Genomic DNA, 25,725 nt, shown 5'->3' on the forward strand with positions numbered 1-25,725 from the left:
ATCTTTACTTTTTTGCCTCGAGATTATTGCTATTTTAAGCTGCAGTGTTTGGTTTAATTACATTTTAAGCTGCAGTGTTTGGTTTAATTATGTTTTATAGGTCATTCTGGGAAAACAATTGTTGCGGGGGTATTTATTTTTTCAACACATCAAATAAATGTTTGCCTCTGAGAGGTAGACTGCTGTTTTGCTTTCATTGGGAACACTGAGACCAAGTTATATGGTTACTTCTTTCTTGCATTTACTGTATAGCCTCTCTTTCCCCAAAGAAGCTCAAGGCAGGGTACTTTGGCTCACTTCTTTTATTCTCACAACAAACCTGTAAGGTGGGTTGGGCTGGAGAAAGTGAGTGTCTTAAAGTCACCAAATGAGTTTGGTGGCCTTATGGGGACTCGGTCCTTAGCTTCAGCTCTCTGAAAAGTACAGCAATTCTGTCCATGACTGCAGTATTGAAAATGTCCTGGGGAACAACTGAATCTTAGTAAAGCTGGATGGTTCAGGGCAAGCAAATTTATTAAGAAGGTAAAATACTGTCCCATGGAAAAAGAAAGAAAATGCAGTATGACAAACCAGCCAGTTAGTTTATCAAAAATGTCCTGGATTGTCTGTTTTCAGGTACATGCAGGTGGACACTGTTTCTGTATCTGCCTATTTTATGACCATTTCCCTGCCAACACAGAGATATAACAGGGCTATAGAGAACTAAGAGCTGCCTTGGGAACTTTCCACACGATACTAGGGAACTATACCTGAGTTCTCATAGCAGTAATAAACTTGTCTTTTTGGCTGGTTGATTTCAGATGGCAGGTGGGAAACTAGCATAACTGAATATTTCTCTCCCCCCCCCCCCCGTATGTATGAAAGGCCTGCAAAAAAAGCTCCCTCAATAGATGAAGATAAAACAGGCTAGAATTCTCTCTACCATCTAATTTCCATTGCAGAAAAGTATCCATTTGCCACACCCTCAAACATTCTGGACTAGAGATGATGTAGAGGAAATAGTGTTTCTCTAGAAATGACCATTGGCTCCAGGCAATAAAATGTCATTTGATAAAATTGGTCATAAATATTTTAAAGTTGATTGAAAAAGGAGCACATATGCTGGAGATGACAATGTCCTGGATTTGTGGTATAATAAATCCTCCCTGGGGCATCAAGAGGTTTTGAATTAGCCTTGCCACTAGCATCCACTGAGATGCACGCCTGTCTGCAAGGAGAACATGAGGGCTTACAAACCAGGAGTAATATTCCTTCCTTCATGCTACTTCCAATTATTTGATGTAACAATGCCCCTATAATATATCTTTATCCTGTCTGGTGATTAGCTAACCTGTTCCTTAAGCCAAAGAGCTCCTCCTTCAAGGTAGCAGCACGACAACCATTGGGGTTTATTTCCTTGGCAGGGAATCCAGTTCTCTGCTGCAGGATTCCAAAGCACAGGAGAACCCTCGATCCCTGCTCCTTTTGCTCCATCAGAAGGATCTCGAAATCCAAGGGCTGAAAAGTGCTGCCCAGAAGGATCCAGCTGACCGACTGAGTTACATTTTAAGGGAACTTGTGAAGGCAAAGAATACAGGACTATGGAAGAGGTGAGTTCCAGAAGGCTGAGCAAACCTGCAGTTTGTCCAGCCCAAAGCACAGACAAGTATGAAAACTTTTCTTGCAGAATTACAGTTGACCAGGAAGCCGCAAGGCTGTCATTATCAGGGCAGTAGTGATGGGGTGGGAATTACAGAGTGGTGATGATGTGTGGCTGGGCCCAGGGGAAGTGACATTGTGGCATAAATATAGCGTGGGTTGTTAATACGTATCTGTCCCATAGGTCAACAGGAGGAAGCAGGGCTGGCTTCTGTGCCTTGTGAACTTTCTTCCCACACTTTTTCTATGGGTGTGATGGGTGAAAGGTTGCATGAAGCTCCCTAACCTGAGGGAAGCTCATGTTCTATTACCATGTTCTGCAAAGCAGAATAATTCCTCTTTCCCAGCTATTGGGCAACCTGTTCCTGTCTGGGGGAATCCATCGGGTCCCAGCATTACCCTGACAGCAGCACCATTGATAGGAGGAGGAGGTACCAGCCAGACTCTTCCTCTGTGGCCTGGATTCTCATGTTTCCCAGCAACTGGGGAGAAGCAGTTGTCTCAGAGCGTGCACCTCACGTGGCAAGCGTAATGTGAAAAGAAGCTCTGAACGGAGTGAGTAGTTGAGCTGCCTCATTTGGAAAGGAGAGGGGAGGGGAAAGCATGCAGGTTAAGGTAGCCTATTGGAAGGGAAGGTTTTGATCATTCTGTGCCTGAGTTTTCTATATCCAGGAAGAGAGGAGGCCGGTGGGCATTAAGGGAGGTATCCAGGGGCATATCAATGCTTATATGGCTTGCCTCTGGCCTGTCTGGTTGTAATTTTGCTTCACATAGTACCCATCTAGATATTTAGGAAAAAAACTTTCGCAGGGGCAATAGCTTCTTCACAGCTGGTCACTAACAACTGATATTAGACACATGCTGGCTGGGAAATTGAGTATATCTGGAGGACATATTTGGAGAAGGCTGTACTAGGTGAATCAGAGGAATGACTTCCAGAGACAAATCCTTCATTGAAATCCCTAATCCCTACTCAGTGGGAGTAATTTGATCCAGAAAGTTTGTCCAGCTCAAAGCACAGACAAATATGACCCATTTCCTATGATATTGATAAATATTTGACTTACATATAATAATGGGTGATAAACATTGTTATGTTTCTGCTACAGAAAAAATTCTTCACTAGCTTTCCTATGGCTGTCATTTCATATGGCTGTAAATAAATGCACTAGTTGCAGGAAAAATCCCATTTCATTTACATATATATATATAATGTAGGAGTACTCGGGGCTGTGACTCCTAAGCTGGGCGAGTGGCTCCAACAGATTCCAGGAACAACATCTGAGCTCTCTGCCCAGAAAAGTGCAGTGCTAGGAACAGCTAAGATACCGTGCAGAACCCTCAAACTCCCAGGCCTCCGTAGACACATACCACCCATAGGAGTGAGAGGGGATTTTTTAAATGGGAGATCTATCTATCTATCTATCTATCTATCTATCTATCTATCTATCTATCTATCTATCTATCTATCTATCTATCTTCTCCCATAATATATTTGAGTGGTATTTGGGCAAATTGGGTAATTGTGATACTTGCAACAATCGAAAGTCCACTGTAAGAGGAGATGTCTAATTTTCACACAAGGAATGTATAATAATTTTATATCTATTGCCTAATAAATTGATTCTAGAAAAGGATTTTGTAAAATATTCTAGCTTGGCTTTCTAGTATGATTAATCTGCTTGCTTTTCTCAAATGTCAGTTAAAACTTGGTTCTAAGTTATATATTTTAGATCTGGCAGTTAAATAAGACTTTACCCAATCTTGGAACTATGTTCATATTGAAAAAAATATAGCAGTCCTGCAAGAGATAACATTAATCTTGCAGAGATGATGTCACAAAGAAGCAAGCCATAATCACTACTTGAACAAGGCTTCTGGCGTTCTCAGAAAGCATTACTTTTTACTAATGTGACATGCTCATCAGTATTCAATTTTAAAAATGTATTTTTTTTATCACCTTTATGGGTCACAAGTAGCTGTTTAGCATACAATTGTTATTTAGAGCCTTCACCATTCTAAACTAAACTACATGAATGGCATCTCAAGTGGATACCAGCTGATCATGTTAGCTATCCAGCAGGCATGATTAATGGATGTAGTTACCACAGACATTGACTGTTATACAACAGTAGATGGTTAAAGGGGAGCATTGTCATTGTTAACAGTATAAGAAACCAGTTGACTGAGAGAGCTCTGTGTTTCCTTTCCTTGAAAAAGATGCACAAAACAGATGTTATGCATTAGGAACCAAACATCTTCTATAGTAGAAAAGTTTTGTGAGATGTGGAACTTCTATTTCAGATGAGATGGAGCTGCAGTTGAATTGGAAATACAAGTGTATGTGGGATATACCTGTACACTGTATTTATTTCCCCCAACATTTGTGTTATGTCAAAAGCCACTCTGAGCCTAGACATAAACTTGACGACATTCTCTTGATGGTGTACGGGCTTGGGGAGAAGAAGCCTTCCTGACAGAAGGCAGGAAATGTGAGGATGAAAAAAACTTTCTGTGCAAAACAGAATGTTCCAGAACAGGAAAAATTGAGATATTGTTAGCGCACATACATGAAACATACTACACAATTTATAGGGATACAATTTGTAGAAGCTCTGTGGTCCTGACTAACAGTGCTGTGTCTGCTGCCAGCCATCCAGTGAGCCTCAGAAAACAATTACCAGCTTATGTGTAACAACTAAACTCAGCATCACAACCCAGTTGGCTAGTCTCTCCATAGTAAAACAGTGGGTTTAATTTGCATTCTGTTCCTATCTATCTATCTATCTATCTATCTATCTATCTATCTATCTATCTATCTTTAAAAATGGTATCTTCCCCTCATTGTATGTAATTCAAGCAAAGAGGTCTGGAACTGCCATGCATAGCTTGAACTGGAGAAAATCTTTTATTTTGGTGCTCATTTGGAGATTTTGAAGTAACTTCATTTATAGTTTGAAGTAACACTTTCTTAGCATTAACTGAACATTACAATTTGCTTCTGAGTAAACATGAAGCATATAGTGCCATTCATTGATTTAATGGTGATCATTACAGCTTTGCCCTTTTTAAACAAAACATCATTACTTTCAAGCTCCCCTAAGGCTTCCAGAACAGTTACCTAAACCTAGACATAAACAGCCGTTCAAATTTATTCACTAAAATTCCATAGTTTATTCCAGAAGAAGGAGAAATTCTCCAACACATTCTCAAGAGCATCAACCTAGTACTGATGGTTTCTTCCTGTTGCTCTTGCTTTTGAAAATTTGAACTTCAGGTGTGCTACATTATATGGGTCTATAAAGCAGTGCTGCCTATGAACTGGGCAAAGTTTAATGCTATAAATAAATCACAGTGTTCTTAGTCTGAGTTTCTTAGACTAAGAAACCTATATCTAGGCTATACAGTATTGTAATGAAGGAATGTAATGGTATGTGAGAAAGACCTTGGGAGACTGGGCCAAGAGATGCTGCCAAGGGAACAGCCAGATAAGAGACAGCATAGCCCACAGCTCAATAGTGGACAGGGCAAAAGGCTCAGAAGAGACCCTCCCTAGTTTCTCAGGCTGTAAAAGAAACCGGGGAGGGGGGGAGAATTGTACTTTCAGACTTGCAAGATTCTGTCAATGTAGCTTTACAATAAAATAGAATTACCTCATCTGGTTGTGATTCATATCTGGATTTACCCTGAGGCCGACAAGGAGAGAGGCCTCAGAATGCTTATATGTTACTGGGATAAAGGAGATATTGAATCTAAAGAAGCTAGATCCCATTTTCTTGAAGGACATTATTTACTTTATAAATGTAATGAAGAACATTATTTACAATATAAATGCAATATCATCTCTTCTGAAGGTGGCTTGCAGGGTTTCCTGTAATGTTATTCCCACAACAACTTTGTGAGATAGGTTGACCCAGAATGGCCCAAAATTACCAGGTGATCTCAGATATGGAGCTGAAACTTAAACTTCAGTTTCTCTAGCCCAAGTCCAATGCCTTAATGTCCACACTGCACTTGCTCTCAATTACTAGTGCTAGAGAAGAAAATTGGCAATGTATTTTCTTACTGATTGCAATGCTTGATTGCATGTGGAATTTCATTGTTTGTGGAATGCTCCTATTGGAGAAAGGGGGAAACAGGTTTTGCCTATTCCCCCTCCCTTTGTCACCCTAGTAGACCTGGATTCTCTAAAGCAGGGTTTCTCCATCTCAGCAACTTTAAGATGCATAGACTTCAACTCCCAGAATTCCTCAACCATCTTAAAGTTGCTGAGATGGAGAAACTCTGCTGTAGAGGTTCCCATAATTTCATGGCATGATTTTCAGGGACTGCAGGGGACAGCAATGAAAATGGCTTCCACCTTATTCAGTCTATAAAAAAGCTGTGCCAGATCCAAAGCCTCTTGCTGCCAGAAGAACCCCTTTGTTGGCAAACTTGGGGTACAGCTCAATGTTTGCATGTATTTCAGTGATACAAATCAAGACCTTTTAAAATTCTATTTAATCCTGGGTGATGTGGAATACGGCACTGACATCGCCCTTGTTAGTCTTCTAGCCTCCCACACTCAGGCATGTTTTAATAATGGAAGTATAACTCGGCATGGGTTGCACAAACTCCTGTGGTTCCCCCCACCCCCCGCCCATCGGTTAACAAGCATGCAGTCGTATGCATGATTCCTGAGAATGTTGGGCTTCGCCCAAGAAGGCTAAGAGGAAATGGTTCAAGGATGTTGCTCTTTGATGAACTAGTTTTATTACAGATGTTAGCAAAGCTGTAACTACAGCAGAAAAACAGGAACTGCCAACGACAAGCCTCAAAGACATGTGGCTATGGGTACAGAGCTTTTCCACACTGTAGCCTTCAGTTCCCTGTCTCCTGAGCAAAAATGGGTGACAATGAAGCTTGCTTAGGAAATCCTTTCCTGGATTTCGATCCTGTCTCCATTTTGGCCACAGTGACGGCCAAGCATTCTGCTTAGACTGCAGTGAACACAGACCTTGATTGATGGATTCCCCTGCTGCTTTTCCCCTCCCAACCACAGCAGGAAAGCAACAGATTGTTTTCCCTTCTGTGGGCAGGTCCCCTGACTACTGGTGATAAACAGCTTTACAGTTCTTCTTGTCAACTGGAATGGAAGGGAAAACAGGGCAGAACTCTTGTTAATGTCAACCAGCTAAAAAAACCAACAGCAGCCACCAAAACAAATGGCCCTCGTTCCACGCTGAGTCTGCTGAAAAAAAGTAAACAAAAAGATGTCCAGCTTCTCCCTACTGCCGAACCAATGGGGAATAACCTCAAGGTCTGTCCTTTCATGGCAAACAGCCAGCAGCCCAGTACAAAACGGCTGTCAAAAGGAGAGAGTGGGCATACACCAGCCAACTGGAATCAAGGCATTTTTGTAAGATGGAATGAAGCTCAGCAGGCTTGCACCAGTGGGCGGAGGGGGGAAAGAACAATTTCTGATGTGAAGCAAGAAAACTCTGGGAGACATTGCCTTCTTAGCAGTTTCAGGGCAAGCTGAGGATAATACCATCCACTCCTACCTACCCAAAGCCCTAGATGGCCTATCCTTGTCCTGGTGCAAGCAGGAGGTATAGATCAGCCCATAATTAGTCCAGTATTCAAATCTTATGTTTCATTTTCTCCCTAATGGACTAAGAACCAGTCATTCCTCCACCAGAGGTTACATCTCTGGATTGTTAGTATAATGGACTCATTTAGCCTCAGCTTTCTGCATCTGACCTTGGTCCTTCTAGCCCTCAGAATTCAGTGAAAATCATACTTGTAGGATATGACAGCTTTCTCCAGCTGGTTACTTGATTTCTAACAGACCTTCTTTACAGATGTCTTCTCTATTTTAGAGAATACAGTTACAGTGATGATGAATGCACTGTTGGAAGACCTGAAAGACCAGGTTAGAGACAGATCGTCATGGAGAAAATATATCTATGAGGTTGCTAGGAGTTGAAAATTACTTGATGGCACATAATTGTGATCAAATTTCTATTTTAGTGCCTTCCAGATGTGTGGAATCACAGTCTATCCCCTTGAGAGCGATAGCAGTTGTCGCACATATTTGGAAAGTACCAAGAAGTCTTAGTATCTGCATTACCAAATACAGAACAAAGAGCAAATGAAGTTACTAATTTTGTGTTAAACAAAAACTTTGTGTTTTTTATTTCAAAATAATTATGTAAAGAAAGAAATATGTTATTATTTTTAGGAGCACTAATGAAGAAGCCCTTCAAAAAGAAATAGATCAATTAAATGCTGACCTGGAAGCTGTTAAGGAGGAACATGCAAAGGTAAATGACTCAGATGCTACTTAAAAGGTTGGCTGATAAATTTTGACAGGCCCAAGTGTCACAGTCATGTTCAAGTGTTCATTTGCTGAATAAAAGCAAACTAATTATTTTTCTAAAAACTATGCAGAACATTAGCAGATCTTGCTGAAATTATTCTTGGCTGGAAGTGCAGTCTGTTACAAATTTTGTCTGGAAAACCAAGGTTGAAATTCTAAGTTATTTTCAGACAATCAGACCATAGGTTCATCTAGTATGGCATCTTATTCTCCAGAAGACAGAAGTTATCTCACTGTTCTTCAATAACCACCTATGTGGCTTTGCGATCAGATGCTATCTCCAATATTGAACAATAGAGCCAATCAGATTTTGTCCCTGAAAAGATCATTCATTCAGTAGCAGCTTTGGCATGGGTAGTTCCCCATTGGTGGGAACTCCACCTTTCAGCCCTTTGTTCTACCTGTTGAGGTTTTGGTGCCTTGGCATTGTATCTTGGACTCATTTTAAGATGAATAGAGAAGTGACTTTCAAACTTCCCCTCTGGTAACCTCTTAGATTTTGAAGAAATAGCTGGCATAACCAAGCAAACTGAAGAACTGAAGACAAGATAGGGATTAGTACAAGCTTGATACAACGGTTGTACTCCCCATTGGTCAGCTGGAAGGAGTGCTTATCAGCTGACCCACATCTCTCTTGGGGTGGGAATTGCAACAGTGGGGACTGTTTCCAGTCTCTATGTATCAATTTGTAAAGATCTGGAGGGGGTGAGACCTGTAGCTGTAGGGAGGTGTCATAGGACTGCCTGTTAGGTCAGAGTCCTGGACAGGAATGAAGGCGCTAGGTCTGACAGCAGAAGCAAGAAGCTTGCCAGATTGAGAGCCCACCCTTAGCAGAGATCCTGCTTGCAGTGAGGTTGGGAAGTTCATTCAGCTGAACGCTTTTACAACCCCATTGCAGGCCTTCATGCTCAGTTTTCAGAGGACTGTGGAGGCATGTAGGGAATCAGGGCTTGTGAGTGTGTGGATGTCTCTGCCACTAACACACAACACAGGCTGAAACCCGGGACTGCACTGAGCTGTCACGAGGAGTTCAAATTTGACTGAAAACATAAGATCACTTTGTTTGCAATCCCACTAGTGATTTACAGCATCTTCTGGAATCATATAACTACTATTGTGCTGTAATAACAGTAATGCAGACAGATTTTATGCTGTTTCAAAAATGGCTGGATTTATTAAAAAAAAAAAAAAAGACAAACCTCCAACAATATTTGCCTGATGATTGATACTATGATATAGCTGCACATTGAGTGGGAATTTGAACACAGGTCTCCTTGATCCAAATCCAGTACCTTAATCACTATACTATTGCACAATATTTTGATTTTGACATTTTGATCAATTTCTATAACTTTTCTTTTGTACTTTTTTTTTTTTTTTTTGAAAAGGAGGTAAAACTTCTGGAAGATAAACTCACAAGTTTGAATTTGCACATCAAGAATTTGCAGCAGATAATGAAGAACCTAGGAGTAAAGTCAGATGATGTAACTGACATTGAGTCCAGAATTTCTCTGAATGAAGGGCCGAAATTAGCATGTGAGAGCTTTGAGGTAGGAGCCAAAATGCTTTCTCTAACAAATAAAATCTATATGGATTTATTCTCTATTTCACATTTATTTTAAACAATTATGATGTTTTTCTTTTGTCAATTTCTGACTTTGGGGGAGAAATAATTTTCAAACTGATTGAAATGTCATGTAGAGTAATAATTGGCTTGTGAGTTCTATCTAGGGTATTCATAATGATGCCTTTGTCTCCCTGCCTGCCTGACCTTTTAATTTGTTAAAAATCTTTTAGTTGAGAACAACTTTTTACCTTTTTTAAGCATATGTATACATGGTTCTTTGCTGCATCATTTTAACTTCAACATTTTACCTTCTTGTAAATAGGTGTTTGATGATTGATCACACCCAATATGGAAGACATTTGTAAATAGCATTTCCAGTGGCAACCACTGCACATCTGGAATTGTGCTTAAGAGTGCTTAAGACATGCTGTCAAAATGCCAGATGAGCCCACCATCTCCAGCTCTCTAGAGTCAAACAGGTTTCTACAACAAGACACATGTATATACCCCAAGCAACAATAGCTCTAATATTCTACTTTAATCCAGTACTTTCCATCCATCTGTTAATAGACACGTCTTCTCCAACTCTGTGCTCCCAAAATGTGCTCTAGAAGTCTGAAGCCTCACCCCTCCCAGAGCAATTTTAAGAGGATGAGAGAAACTTTTGTTGGGTGAATAGAAGTTGGCTGATGAAATTTTGGAGGAAACTTCATATCTCTGCTTCTAGATAGGGATTGAGTTGGTAGTGAGGTTTGCCTATCAAATATATATCTCCTCCTTGAGCATGAAGATGGTTTCAACTCTTATTCTGAAACTTGATAGTGCTAATTAATATAACAGTTCTAGAAAAATAATTTAATTTGGAAAGAGAATTCTATTGGCCAGGAAAAATATGACTATTATTTAGAAAGTCGAATTCTGACATGTAAAGTAATATTTTGAAGTTTCACATTTTTTCTTTTAATTAAATAAGTGATGTGAGCAAGAAAACAGCTGGTTTATACCATCATGCTATGAATCCCTTGTTCACTTAATGGGATGCAAATGTATATATTCTATCAAACACTAAAATGGAAGAGGGAAAGTGAGCAATGGGAGAGAAAGAGGAAAATATTAAAACATTAAGGGGCAGAAATAAATACTGTACATTCTTCATTCATCAGGATCCAAATGAGGTAAAATCATATGAGGTGCAGGTAGACTCACTTGCTTGTGATTCATTTGTGCAGTAATGACTTCTTCCTTCAGCCTAGCCCTAAGATTTGGAGAGTGATTTGGAGAAGAAGCACCTCAGCCTTCTGCTTGGATGCTGTTAGACAGACACTTCCCACTGTTGCTTCTTTTTCCACAAGCAGCTTGAGTAAGGATTGCTAAAGGAGGCTGGTTGTGGTCAAGATAATTGGAAACAGAGGAAAAGTCAAGAAGGATTCATAAGGGAAGGGGAAGGCTTGGAGACGCAAGATGGCTTCTCCCCTGCTGGTAGACTGCTAGTCAGACAGAAAGAAAATGAAGTTCCAGAGGAAAGGGGAAAGAGAAAACTGAGGAAGATCTTACTCACTTTTGGAGGAAAGGTCGTCTTCAAGGTTTCACTCCAAGGCTTAAGGAAGACTGAGAGTTGTTGTGAAAGAAAGATGTCACTATTTTGAGTCTACCTCTAGCAGGTCTAGGTGGCCAGAAGAAGGAATTCTTAAGAGGGAACTCCTGACATTCTGACAGGAAAGAAGCATACACAGTAGTCTTTAACACAGCAAGCTTGCATCCACTACTGGATCTTGATTATTCCCAATGAAAGACACACAGGAGACGTTTACTCTTGTGCACACTTAACTGCAATTAAAGAACAGAGGTGGAGGTGTTAGAAAAGGAAACCCACTTGAAAAATAGCAGAGGAATTCAAAAATTACCCTTTGTGATGGCTAACGTAGAACAGCTGGGATGTGGAGCTTTGAAGTAGAAAGGAGCGCAGCTTTTGAGGGTCAGTGGGAATTACTATTTTAAATGAACTGAACAGAGATAGTATGCACTAAAGAAACACTTTACTAACCCTGCATTTTCTTGGGGGGGTGGTAATTTAATTTAATTTATTTTTTTATATAATTGATTCAGTAAAAAGACTTATACTAAAGTATTACACTAAAAAAATCTTTCATCATTCTAGGGATACCACTGAATGAGTACTCAGCAACTGTTGACTTTTCCATGACTTCCTAGCCCCCCCCCCCCAGTGAAGTCTGCATATATTTAAATCCAAATCTCAAAAATTAAGTCAAGCAAAGGTGCATGTTCAAGGAGGCAGGCTAAAAAGGGCTTCTCTGCAACGTCATCTAGGCAATTAAGAACAGTTTCACTCTCATCTGCTAGATATGATTCATTATGAACAGGATGTTCCCCAGTTCTTCTGAGCTTTTCTTCAGGAATCCCATTAAAAGCAGTTCTGCCATCTTTCTGGTATTTCTGGTACCATTTTGGATCAAAGAGAGACCACTCCTTTTGTATAGGCATCCTGTGCCAAAATATTTCTCCAAATATTCTCCTTCCTTCTTATAACAGTAACTCATATTGATGTCTTTCAGTTTTTTTCTATCTCACTGGTCCTTCATATGGAAGAGGTAGCATTATACTTATCTTGGAGGAAGTGCTTCTCACCCTCCTACCTAGCAATGTGGGGAAATTTGCCTCCCAAGGACTCACAGCTAATTCCCCCCCGTTGGGAAAGAAATGTTTATGTGCAGTAGGATCATTGCATCCACCAGCACTATCTATCGCCTTATCTAAACATTGGATGACTTCTGCAACCTTTGCACCAAGCAGACAAGTCATTACCCGATCTCTTTGCCTCTTTAAAAATTATTAATGATTTACTTGGCTAGAACAAGGAGAACTCCACCCTCTAGAGATGTGCCTTCAATACAATTCAATATATTTGTTCCTCAAAAAAGAGACTAATTCAGTAAATTTATCATCCAAAACACAGTATTTCATCCCTAAAGTTCTCAGTTTTCAGATCTCTCTTTTCAGTATCTTTAGGTCAGCCATCTTTGTTATCGTTCTTTATTGTCATTGACCAACATTTACATTCAATACTAAAATTAAAGCCATCCCATTGTGTCAATAGTTTAATCTATGTGCTGTAAGAATAACTAAAATTTGAGGTGCTAAGTCAGCCATCTTGGTTTTGAATGAACTAATCTAATACATTGATGATCAAGAGCTCATTGCACTGAGTACATGCCAGCAACTCCTGTGTTACAGATAGATAATTGTACATCTCTCACTGCAACACACTTGCGACCTCCACCGGATCCTGCTGGTTTTCTCTCTTTATAGCTCTTCATAGCTATATGTTTCTTAATCTGAAAAGTTAACTTAGGTAATATCAGAAGGCAGGAGAAGCTGACTGCCCATCTTCTGGCTTTGTTACTAAACTTACACTGAAGTTTTGTTCCTAATGCTTCCTTATTACCTTGATATTTTGAAGCTCTGTATTCATCCACAAATTATGTATGGGGTAAAGGTTTAGGTTTTTTTCCTCCTTTGGGTATAGCAGAGATCAGTTTCACTGAGTGAATACAATGTGAAGCAGGTGCCACATGATTTTGGGGAAGGAGTGCTACATATGTCTCCTGGCAACATGTGGCTCCCCCAGATGCATTTCAACTTTCATGCAGTAAGCCAAGATATTTGAAAGGAAAAGGAAACCTGCCCGACACTGGCCCATTTGGAGGCCCTCTCTCTTCATTTCTTTCCCCCAATGTTACCACATTAGGTGGAGTTAGATTTCTTTTTTCTTTCCTGTTTACATCTTGCTTTTAAATTGTGCTTGCAACTTTTTCGGGGCTTTTAATGAAGTTGGTTAACCTGAATGGGAATGATGTGATGAAGGTGTATGTTAATGAAAGTCTCTACTCCATGTTAAATAGACCTTCAAGAAAAGTCATTATTCCATGGTGTGGGAACCGTGATGGCAGTTGAAAGGTCTGCCCAGTCCCGAATGGCCCCGGAGGACAGTTCTGGTAGCTGGAAGGGAGGGTCCATGCCTGCATCAACCTAAAGTGGCCAATAGATGGCGGCTAGTCCCCTCCCTGAGGAGTCACCATTGACAAAATGGTTGGTGAATTGTTCCCATGATAGGACTGCCATGGTTTGATATCTGCTTAAGTAGGGGAAACATTACTTTAACACCAAAACAAGTAAGGGTGACTTTAAACTGTCTCTGGTATGGGTTGGGGACAAAATGAAGCAATATCACGGGGACATAGCAGAAAAAAGAGGTTGCTGGGTATGTCCATGCCGTGTTCAGGTTGAAAGGCCCCCAGCCTGTGTTTCTTTGACCTGTTCTGAATTTCAACAGAGGCACATACTGCAGATATCATGGCTCTACAAAAAGAGCCATGACTACTATTTCTGCAACAGCAATGCAAATTGTGTCCTTTCTGCCCATTTAGGTTGTGAGACTGAACCAGGCAGGTGTTTGCCTTAGTGTTCGGAGACATACAAAGCAATTCTTCAGTCTAACACTGAGGCCACTGGCTAAATGAGCAACTGGGTCTTGCCTGATCCATTTTCTCTCCTCCTCCTGGAGCCAATCATAAAAACCATAATATATATATATATAGAGAGAGATGATAGACAGACAGACAGACATAATAGGTAGATGGATTGATAAATGATAGATGAGAGAGAGACAGAGAGAGAGAGATGGAACATTTTGAGAGATATCAGCTGCCAGATCTCCAAGCTGATCCCTTGCCCAGCAGTCGCAGGGCAGGTTTTATACTGAAGCAGAAAACAGAACTCTCTCTGCTGCTTCCCTCCACCCTACCCCAGCATGCCAGCCAGGGGGTTGTTTGGTTGTTTTGACCATGGGTTCAAGGCCCATCTGGAGCTGCTGTAACTGGTGGATGGCTTTCCTGCCGGGAATATGGGGAGGGAGGTCCTTCCCTGCATGGAATATGTTCTCGAGCTGCAAGCCAGAACAGGGACACCTCAGACTCACAGTGGGACAGCCAAAGCCATGCCACTTGAGTTTTCTGTTGGCTCGCAGGCAGTGAGCGACCACTTCAACTGAGTTCTGGGAAACAGCTCTTGGTAAGATAGGTAACTCACTATCACTAATTTCTGACCCTCATTCATCCATATAAAGCTGTGTCCAGAAGAATGGAATGTAGCTGTCTGAGCAAGATGTGGCCGTTTTTTCTTTCTGTCCAAAATATTTCTGAATTAGGGTTGTAAAGAATTCCTGCATGAGCAAAGCACATGATTCAAGAGGTAACGGGACAGAGAGCTAGCCAGCTGAGCAAATCCTAGCCCCGAGGACATGGAGACACGAGCATATGATGTTCTTGGGGCTGGTGAGGTCATTATTCTCTTGACCGATCACTTTAACGTGACTAATAAGGGCAGTGAGAGAAGGTGGATGCTGGGCTCTGAGCCTGCTGCAAACAAGCAGAGAGCATTAGTCAGGAACATCTGAACAGGAAGATCAGACGTTTAATATACTCGAAGCTGTTCTTCTGTTGATTATAAGATTTATTAGATGCCTTTTCAAGAAGAATGAATAACACATTTAAAACCAAGCTGTTCCTTAATTAATTATATTTATGCATTCATTATTGTGCTGTCAACAAAAAAAGTATCTCTTGCTGGATTCAGCTGGAATAGGCTGAAATTCAACTTTTTGAATTTTGATTTTTTTTTAATTGAATTATCTTGATTTTAAAAGTGAAAAAGATGATTTTTCTTTTTTCATATATATCTTTGAACCTTGATTTTTCACTTGTCATTTCTGGACCTCTTGTATTTTGGTGGGGTCTACAAATTGGGCTAAGTCAAAAACTATTTTGTTTGCTTTGAGCAGAGCATCTAGTCGTTGTTTATAAAACATGATCTATGATTAGTACAGAGGTGGGCAGTAGCATGTTGCTAAAGTCCCCTTTTTTCCCCTCAGCTCCCACCCCTGAAATGATAAAATAGAGCTCTTGTACACCAAAAGGCTGCCAATTCCTGGTTTAGTGCAATCTATGAATCCAGCCATTATGGCTTATTCAACCCACCCTGGTTAAAACAAACCATGAGTGAACACATTATGTAAACTAGCCAGCATGGGAGAGGCTGTCTCGCTGAGAGGTAAACCACATGCTTTGCAGAGCAGAGGAGAATTCGCTTCCCAGGATCTCATACTAAAAGTTCTCAGACAGCAGGACTCAGGAAGACCCGGGCTGGAGAGGCACAGCTTTACCAGCCAGTCCAGTTTGCACTGGATTGAATGGAGAGACCAATAACCTGACTGCACTTAGGGTAATATCATGCGTATCTAGCTGGGTTGCACATAACATGTTTTGCTTGGCTTTTCTTACGATAGCGTGTCCTTGTTCTCTTTAGGAGCAAGTGTGTTTCTACTCAGTTCAGCTTGGTTTAAATCTTTCATGATCTGGTATGTGTTCTTCATTTCCTATATTCTTTAAAGTAAACTCTTCTGTCTCTCTCTCTCTCCCCCCCCCCCCCCCCGCTTTTGTTTGATCAGTCTCTGGTTTGCTACAAATTTTGCTGAATCTTCTTTCAGCCTGGATCTAATATTCCATCCATCAACGCTATTTTAAAGGCCAGGGTGCGGTTGCAACCTGTGACCACTAGAGGACACGCGTTGCTTGTCAAATGTTGGATCCTTACCCTCTCTTGTCCCTTTCTAGTACTGTATACAGTGTAATAACTCTGAAGATTCTAGATTATACAGCATTTGCACACAGACACATCATCCGTGGATGCTCTCATTTAATCTATACCGTGCATCGTTACAAATGTTTATGGCCACATGATTTTTGTTCAGCTTGAACAAGCCCAAAAAAGGAAATGAATCCAGTCACAAAACCATGGGAACAAGTAAGATTATTAATACTAATAGTTATAGCTGCAGAATCCTAACTTTGCCTTGCTCTTTTTTGCCACTTTCTGACTCTCATTAAAGTCCCTCACCCCATTCCTAGCTCCTTTAAAGAACTCAAATAAGCAGTTACTGATTTCCATCAAGGCACAAAGAGGCAGAAGCCATTGAAGAACTGAACAGCTGCACCCACCATCTTATATAGGCTTCCGTTTCCCACAACAACAAACTCAAGATGTTTCTGAAAAATAAGTATCCTCTTTCATTGTTCTCCCTAACAATTTATATTCAAAAGCATACAGCTAGAGCCTGTTCAGCTAGTTAAGATCCATCCTCCGTGTATTTACCTGATTCTGTTTTAACTATGTATAAAATGGTGACCATCACAATGAAATATGGTTTTGCTTCATCTAGTATTCAGTAATTTGTTGTGGTGGTCCAAGTTATTCTCTCCCATTTTCTTCAGTACAATTCAGAGGCTTCCTTTTTTCTTCACTGAGCCTTTCTGATGATCAAGCTTTCATTGGCATCTGTCTGGGGAAACCATAGCCTTGACTATAAATACCTTTGTTGTCAGTGTTTAATTTCCCTCCTCCGTCCAAAAAAGTTTAATATCTGTTGAGTTTTGGGCCTCACAAGGTCCATGATAGTTATTAACATTATAAAAATTTCAATTTTAAAATTAAAAATAATAAAAGTTTAAGGAAATTCAGAATACATCCATAGAAGAAAGAAAGTTTGGGGAAAGAATGAAAGAGCGGAAGCTATCTTAAAACTTTATGTGTAATGCTTTTCTCTCTTTTTTCTTTTTCTTCCATTACACTATCAAATTCCTCCCCCACCCGCCAAAAGAAACAATTTTCAACACTTACAAAAATTGATTGCAATTATCAGGTGGAGCACAATGGAAGGGAACTGTGCTGCTCCGGCTGTGGGTGACATAATTGTGTTGTTGTGGGTTTTGTTGTGAACCACCTATGATTATTGTATTTAAGATAGGCAGCAATATAAGTTTAACAAATACATTTGAAATTCAGCAGAAATAAAACTACAATTGCTTTTATATTTATATTTGCAATTTACTCGTATACTCATACTGTGGCGCACAAATGTGTACTTGGTCTGGGAAAAGCCACACAAAACAATTATTTTCTGCACATAGCGTATCAGAAATTAAAGGGGACGCTGATCTACAGTCTATTTATTAAAAGAGTAGTCAGTGTTTCAACAAGAAGAGAAGGGGTTTTATTCTAAGATTTCTCACATGCTGAAGTACCAGTCCTCTTGGGTGGCATGGAGGCCATTACGATTGAAATGTCTCATCTACATTTCAAGGAGAGCTGGACTGAGTTGGCCCCTGCTTCATGGGGGGCGGGGGGAAGCTTAATGAATCACAGTCTCTCCTACCCAGCACTGTGAATAAACTTTGCCCTTAATAAAGTGCATCTGTGTCTTAATTAAAATAATGTAGTTCACCCTATAGGAAATAAGATACTGGATTCTTTATCTGTTTTCTATGCTGCCTGCTGCTGGAAGTTAGCAGGGCAATACACAAAATCCCATACTAAGAGTAAATTAAGAATAAAATGTGAAGACATGTATCTTAACCTTTACTAAAATGTAGCTCTAAAGACACAGCATTCCTTAATTTGAAAGCCACATGGAAGAATGAACCTACAGGTAGTCCTCATTGTACAACTACTCGTTCAGTGACTATTCAAAGTTAAAATGGTGCTGAACGAAGGGGACTTAACAATGGGTCCTCATAGCTGTGGCCATCGCAGCATCCTGAGGTCACGTGATTGCTATTTGCGACCTTCGCTGCCAGCTTCTCACAAGCAAAGTCAATGGGGAAGCCTGCAGGAGATTGCAAATGGCAATCATGTGACACAGGACACTGTGACCACACGGGATTTGCCTAATGATGTCAACTGGGACTGCTGCAACTGCTGTCATAAGTCGATGTAGTCACATGACTGCATGCTTTGCGACAGCATTGCTTAGTGACAGAGTTGCCTGACCCAATTACCATTGTTAAGTGACGACTGCCTGTAAGACATCCTTCAGAAAGCTTATCCTTCATAGCAGATGTAATGGCTTTTAGATAACAAGGCCCTAAGCTCATCTGGGTTTTAAAAATGTAAGAATTGCCAAGCAGTACAAGTTTTTCAGTTCTGGGGATCAATAACAAACACTGGTTGTAATCTGGATGACATATTTTGCACCAAATGAAGCTTCCGAGAGCACTAATCTAAATTAATCTAAACACGATGTAAGCAAAGTATGTTTAATTTTGGCCAAATTTGACTAGCTTAAGAACAGTTAAAACTGACACACTAGATTTAATTGTGCAGATGTGTTCCTTTTTGCACTCCCTGCTTGGAGATCCAGAAATGGCATAGGATCAAAGAGTTGATTAATCTGATCTTTCAGGAAGGAGAGCTCACTTGAAGAACAGATTGGATCCCGGTCCCCAAGCCAGCTAGTTTAGTGATAAATGGTACTTCCACTTTGTCTGGATTTAAGCTCAGCTTCTTCACTCTTCTTCAGCCCATGATCAGACTCAGGAAATGTCCACAAATATCAGTCACTTTCTTGTATTACTTGGCAAAAAACAATAGAGTTGGGTGTCATCAGTATATTGGTGGCATCACACTCCAAAGTAAATTCATTCCTATAGGGAGAATAGAGCCCTGGATATATAGGCCAAAGGTTATGATGTCAAAAAATAGGGGCTTCCTTGTGTTTTTATAAAAGCTTTTTTGAGAAAAGAAAGGGAAAAAGGCATGCGGCTCAACCAGTTGTTCTAAAAGCTTTTGGATGATGAGTCATTGACCCTCTTTCTAGTGGAATAACATGCAGGCACCAGAATGCAGAAGACAGCTTAGTCAATTTCCTTGTCCTGAGACAATAATGTTTCCATCTAATAATGCAACAGCTGGTGCTTCTTCAGGCCACTAATACGATTAAATAACAGTAGTTTATATTATATTTGAATTATTAATTCTTTTGGGAGCTAGACATAGAAGCAGATAGCCTAGAGAAGATATGATGTCCAAAGTGTAGACCTTGTTGTATTTCATGGGTTACAAGTTATTTAGATTTCTGTTATTGCTAGTGATGCAATAGATCTAACACTAATCAGAAGCATAGCCTCCATTTGTGGAATAATCTTCTAAAGATCAACTCCAAACTGGTATCTTGCCCAAATAGCTTTAATAACACTGTTGCCAATGGGGAGGACCTTTTCCACCACAAAAAGACTTGGACTGATACATTTTAGGGAATTGACAGTCCTTCCGTTTTTAAAACCTTACAATATTCAATATCTTAGTTCCCTTGTTCAAGCATGCAAGAATGTTTGTAATAGGAAAACTGCTTCCAAGGGGCAATAAAGCTGAAGATCCCCCACACCCCAGGAATCTTTTTTCTTTCCCTTCCTGGAGGTGGACTGCAAAGAAAAAGGTCCTTCCTTTTTGACAGCCCTCTAAGCAATTGCCATTCTCATCACCAGCTTTAGGGACTGTGGGAGTGTTTTCCTCCAGCAGTTCTAGCAGCAAAATTGATCAATCTTGCCAACACCTTTCTCCCTCTCTCTCCTTTGCAGCACCATCCAGCACTCCTCACACCTGCCTCAACTTCCCAGTGCCTTCCCAGTGTCCCCTCTCAACTCACTTGTCACCACTCTCTACTGTGCCCCTTGCCGACCTTCCCAGCCTCCCTCCTTCAATTCAGCCACTGGCACTATGTGGACACACTGCCCACTGGCCTATCAGACCTTCCCAATGCCTCCCCTATCTCCCCCTCCCCCTTCAACTCAAGCATGAAGCACATGCCTATCCCACTGGCTCCCCTAATCTTCCTAGTGCCTTCCCTCTCTTACTCAAACTTAAAGTGCACACAGCATATCCATTTTTAGGGAATCTAGTAAGTAGCTCTTGGAAGCTTCAACTCCAGATCTTCTAGTAAATCTATTTGGCTATAAAGGGGATGAAGGTATTGAATCAGCCTTTGGGGGTTCATCCAAGGCAAGGAGAGGTCACTTTAGGATCCAGCTAATCTGAGCAAAGGAGACCAAATACCATGAGAATTATCAGCATATACATGATACAGTTTTGCACTGCCTGTCTACTTGACTTGGGAATCTTCCAGCCAGCACATTCAACAAATAAAGATGGAGAAGTAGATCATAAATAAATAAATGAATACTAATTTGATGGATAATAAGCTCTAATACTGTACAATATTTCCTTTCTTGCATAGCTATGGTCAGAGACAGGACAGAAGATATCAGCAGACACAAGTAATATAACACTTCGAAGAATTCCAAAACACACGAGCTTCGTTGATGCCTTTCATAAGGTCAGTGATGTCTTCGTTGATGTCTTTCATAAGGTGGGGTAATAAATCGAGTTAGGTTTGAGGAAATAACAGGTTTGAGGATAAAAGGATATGGGGGCTGACAATCAGGAAAACAAAAACCAAAATTAATCCTGAAGCAGTAATTTTATTAAGTCAGCTGAAAGTTCACAAGGTACTTGCAGGCTCTTGAATGTCCAGGTATTCTTCATAAGACAAGGTGGTTAAAAATCTAGCAAAACTGGAAAAGGAAAAATATGTGGTTGGTGTTCAACCCATTTCTACCCCAAATCTATGGAGTACATGCAACCCCCCAGCAATGCCAACTTCAGTCTTCCAGGATCCTCAGAGTTCTCTGTCAAAATTTGATGGCTGCACAACCAGTCTTTTTTTAGAAAAAATGGCTAAAAGTCCAGTCCCTGTCCTTTCAGTGCTGTTACCCTTCTGGCTATTTCTCCTGCAGTCCTCCAACTGGTCAGAGGAGTGAGTTGCACCTTCCAACTAAGAAAAATTGAAATATGTGAAATTTGTGTTGTGGCTTTTCTCCAATCATCATCTGTCAAATGTTGGAGCCCAGAGGAACATTCTTCAAATCAGAGTGATGTTCTTCCATGAAGATGTTTGTTGTGGGGGTTGTTTTAGTTGCAAAATGTATTAAAATGTATTCTGGATATTTTCCTGTAACCACGTTACTCAGCTACTTCATAAATTGTGAAAATGTGATAATTCTACCAGGTCTGGTCTGTTCCCATTTACTTAATAACTGTTACATTTTCTTCTTCTATTTATTAATCCTCACTGGTACTGAAAGAGTTTTCCTCTATTAGTATTGTATCTGCTGGTGTGTGCGCGCATGTGATAAAATACACTGTGTGATATTTACACATACATACTGACATATATGTACACATATATTGCTTGTCATTATTCTAGCATGCTATTGTCCTTTTTTGGTTTGTTTGTTTGTTTCAGTTTGGAAGTGGCTCCTTGAGTAATGAAGAAAGAGAAGACATAATCAGCAGATTAGAGACTATTGCAGATAACTCAAAACCACAAACTGGTGGTAATTCAGAAGAGAGTTCACAAGAGAGGTAACTGAAGCTCACCAGCTTTCAGAGAAAAAGGACCAAAGAGATAATGGTGGAATTAAGCTCCGAAGGAAGCTGTACCAAAATGTTTGTTTAAGAATATACCCAATAGAAGTGGGGCATCATTTAGGTGGTCTCCTGATTTTGAACTTTTGTGTTTTGCTAGAGGGAAACCGAGATTTATTTTCTGCCTGTGTATATATACACAGACATCACTGGCAACACTATCATTTACAAGGTTATGCTTAAAAGGCAGGTGGAGATGCTTACTCACAAGTAGAGTAGTATGTTGGCTAAGCTTTATTCACACAGCTTCACGCGGTCATTTTGGGGAACTTTGTGTCATAAAGAAACTTGACCCCTCTATCTGCCTGCCTATCCTGTCCAGATCAGACAGACCACAACTGTTGAGCTAGAAGGGTTAGTGTAGTGGTCGCTGTGGGGTTTTAAAAGCTTTCTGTTTTCATTTTAAAGCCTTTCTGCCTTTTAAGTAAAGGTTGAGTAAAGAGAAAAGCTATGTCTCTTCTTATGTGCATGCAATGCTAGAGATGTGTGGATTAGAGACATGCTATATTTTGAGGGAGGGGGCATGACATGAGAAAATGGGGCCAAATACACAGACCCACAAGGATTGGAAGAGTTTGTGTTGCCATCGGCAGTGATACTGATCTGCCTTCCCTTTTGGCAAGTGCCAGAAGATTCAGAATCCAAACAGAAACAAAGCAAGATTAGTTTCCCTTTTTCAAGCTTCCATCTAGCCTTCTAATTAACCTGTTCAAATCCCTTGCTTCTTCTAAATTATTATTATTATTAGTAGTAGTAGTAGTAATCTACAATTAAATTCACAGTCTAAGATTAGTGGGAGCCTAATAATTCAAGTCCTAACCAAGGACCTAAGAATTATTAAGGTAGCATCTGAGAATGTAGTCAGTTCCTAGCAAGGAGTTTTTTGTAAAATTAGGGTGTTCAGGTCCAATAAATTCAAAATTTCTAAATATCAAGGGAGTCGTTTAGGTATTGCCCCAAGGGGTCCAGTCACAATTGGTATAACAGCAGTTTTCTTTTTCCATAAGCGTTCAATTTCGATCTGCAAATCTCAGTAATCTGTTAATATTTTTCCAATTGTTTTTCCTCAATCCTAGCATCACTCAGTATAGCAACATCAGTGAACCAGACTTTCTTCTTTTCAATGACTGTTATATCAGGCATGTAATGAACAAGATGCCTGTCTGTTTGGATCTTAAAGTCAGATAAAATCTTAGCTTGCTCATTTTGCAAAACCTTCTCCACTTGATGGTTCCAGTGGTTCTTACTACATCCAAAGGTTGTAGTAACATCCAGAGGTTTCAGATCCAAACCTCTGGCAAAATTTCCAATGAATAATTTTGGCAACTGGATCACAACACTGCTTGTAGTCAGTTTGTGTAATTTTGGTGCAGCCACTGCTCAGATGGTCAATTGTTTCATCCTTTTCACTACAAAGGCAACATTTGTAGTTGTTTGTTACATCCTGAATGTTCACTTTCATGCAGTTAGTTGGCAAAGCTTGTTCTTGAGCTGCTAAAATAAAGCCTTCAGTTTCTTTCTTTAATACTCCTGATCTTATCCAACTCCATGTGAGGTTTTTATTGGCTTTTCCTTCTATATCCTTCAAATATTGACCATGCATTGGCTTGTTCTTCCAATTAACAAATCGGTTTTCAATTGTTTCTTTTCTATACTCATCGTTCACCTTTGTTGTTTTCAAGAGCTTTTCTTGATTGAGTTCCTTCCATAAGGGTTCTTCACTTTTCTTGATGTAGTCATTCAAACCATGCTTTCTTCCTCTATGGTTTGTTTCACCTATAGGAGTCCTCTGCCCCCTTTGGCTTTTGGCAAATGCAGCCAATTAAATTATTATTTAAATTATTACTGTATACACAACAATGTGAAATCACAGCTGCCAGTTCTTTAGCTGATGTTGGTCTTCATTCGCATCAAGTTCTTCCCAAGAACCTAGGATGTGGTAACATGTCAGCATAGTATATGTACGGATCCAAGCAGTGTAGCCTTTTGTAATTGACAGATGGAAATTTTGTCAAGGCGCAGATTTTCTAAGTGCCGTCCAAGATTTTTTGGTATGGCACCCATTGTGCTGATAACCACTAGGACTACCACTGCCAGTTTATGCCATAAAATTTCAACTTTGGTTTTCAGATCTTGATACTTTATGATCTTCTTCAATTCTTTGTCTTCTATTTTATTATCCCCTGGTATTGTCACATCAATTATCCACACTTTCTTCTTTTCAACCATAGTTAAATCTGGTGTGTTGTGTGCCAAAACTTTATCAGTTTGTATTCGGAAATCCCACAGTATTTTAACCTGCTCATTTTTTACTACTTTTTCAACTATATGTTCCCACCAATTTTTTATTACTGGCAGATGATAATTTTTACAGATGTTCCAGTGAATCATTTTGGTGACTACATTATGTCATTGTTTATAGTCAGTTATTATTAAATTCTTATTGTTGGTCGCACAGTCAGCCAGTTGTTTAGACTGGATTTGGCATTTTTATCCACCTATCAAGTCCTTTCCAAGGTGCTGGGATAGGCAGATGTTGTTGTTTGATGATGTTAAAGGTATTGTTGCAGGAAAAAAATACAGTAAGAAACAAAAATAAAGAATAAAAGGTAGAAAAGATGACAGAAACTGGACTGAAATGGAAAAAAGAAACACACTCAAACAATCAAAGGGGACTTCACTCACCCTTGCAAAGAACCAGGTCTTGAAGCCCCTTTGAACACTGGTAGGTGGAGGCCGTCCAGACCTCAGGAGGAACCCAATTCCAGAGAGAAGGTGCTATGACAGAGAGGGTGCACTTCCGGGGTCCCAATAGATGGCATTGTTTAATTGAAGGAGCCCAGAGCCCACCAGCTGTACCAGATCAAATTGGACAGGCAGATGGAGACATGGGGAAAGACCTATGTTAAAAGGGTCACAAAGCCTTGATTCAATTGAGATAATTTTCCCAGATCTGTTATTGGAGTAAAAACCTAATGACCTCCAGGTCTATCAGACTACTATATGTCTGAGGCTAATAGAAATTGTAGTCCCCCAGGGTTGGGACACCAGATTGGGGAAGCTTTTTCTATTCTTCATTCACAGTTAATAATATGGATTAGCTTCTAAGGAGCCCTTCCCCTCCTGATAAACTTATATCCATTCTCAAACCTTCATTCTGGTTTTGACTATGGTTGGTTGGTTGGTTATCAGTTGTTATGGAGCAGCAATTGCCCAATGCCTAATCTAGTCTAGACAACTTTTTTTTTTCAGGGACCCAAATGGCCAGATTCCCTTCTCTTTTTATTTATTTTTTCTTTCAATTTTCAATTTTCAATTTTCAATTTTCAATTTTCAATTTTCAATTTTCAGTTTTCAATTTCTCTCTCTCTCTCTCTCTCTCTCTCTCTCTCTCTCTCTCTCTCACACACACACACACACACACACACACACATTCTGCACTTCCACCCTTCTCCCTATATGGAAAGCAAGTCAGATATAAGTTTGGAGAAAAAATTCAGAAACAATTCTGTAGAAAGAGGTGAAATAACGCTGGTTGCCTCTAAAGAGGATGTGGATTTATATTTGTGCTACATAAAAATTGCTTATTCTGGCCAGGATGCTGTTTCTCCAACCCATTTCTTTTAAAGCACTGGGATACTATTAGTTCAGATTAAAATGATTAAATTTAATTTGGGTTGAATCTTCTCTGATGGAAGGGTCTTGAATATAATGAAGACTTATCACTGGAAAAAAAGGAAGGCAGTTTTTCTCTTTCTCCTGTGGT

At 40.0% G+C, this 25,725-nt stretch overlaps 1 protein-coding gene and 1 pseudogene across 1 annotated transcript in view; one reads left to right on the plus strand and one right to left on the minus strand.

Annotated features, from left to right (window-relative positions):
- Positions 1-25,725, plus strand: part of LMNTD2 (lamin tail domain containing 2) — a 100,938-nt gene that overhangs the window by 57,858 nt on the left and 17,355 nt on the right. Inside the window, exons 4-8 of the mRNA XM_088145100.1 lie at positions 1,404-1,589; positions 7,862-7,943; positions 9,388-9,549; positions 20,710-20,808; positions 21,778-21,896. Of these exons, the coding sequence (XP_088001226.1) occupies positions 1,404-1,589; positions 7,862-7,943; positions 9,388-9,549; positions 20,710-20,808; positions 21,778-21,896 (648 nt within the window). The remainder of the gene's footprint in view (positions 1-1,403; positions 1,590-7,861; positions 7,944-9,387; positions 9,550-20,709; positions 20,809-21,777; positions 21,897-25,725) is intronic.
- On the minus strand, positions 22,828-23,771 carry LOC148214997 (uncharacterized; annotated as a pseudogene).

The sequence above is a fragment of the Python bivittatus genome, unplaced genomic scaffold (assembly GCF_059951505.1).
Source record: "Python bivittatus isolate LINGU-HERP-01145 unplaced genomic scaffold, Pbiv_v1 ctg000480_np1212, whole genome shotgun sequence".
Lineage (NCBI taxonomy): Eukaryota > Metazoa > Chordata > Lepidosauria > Squamata > Pythonidae > Python > Python bivittatus.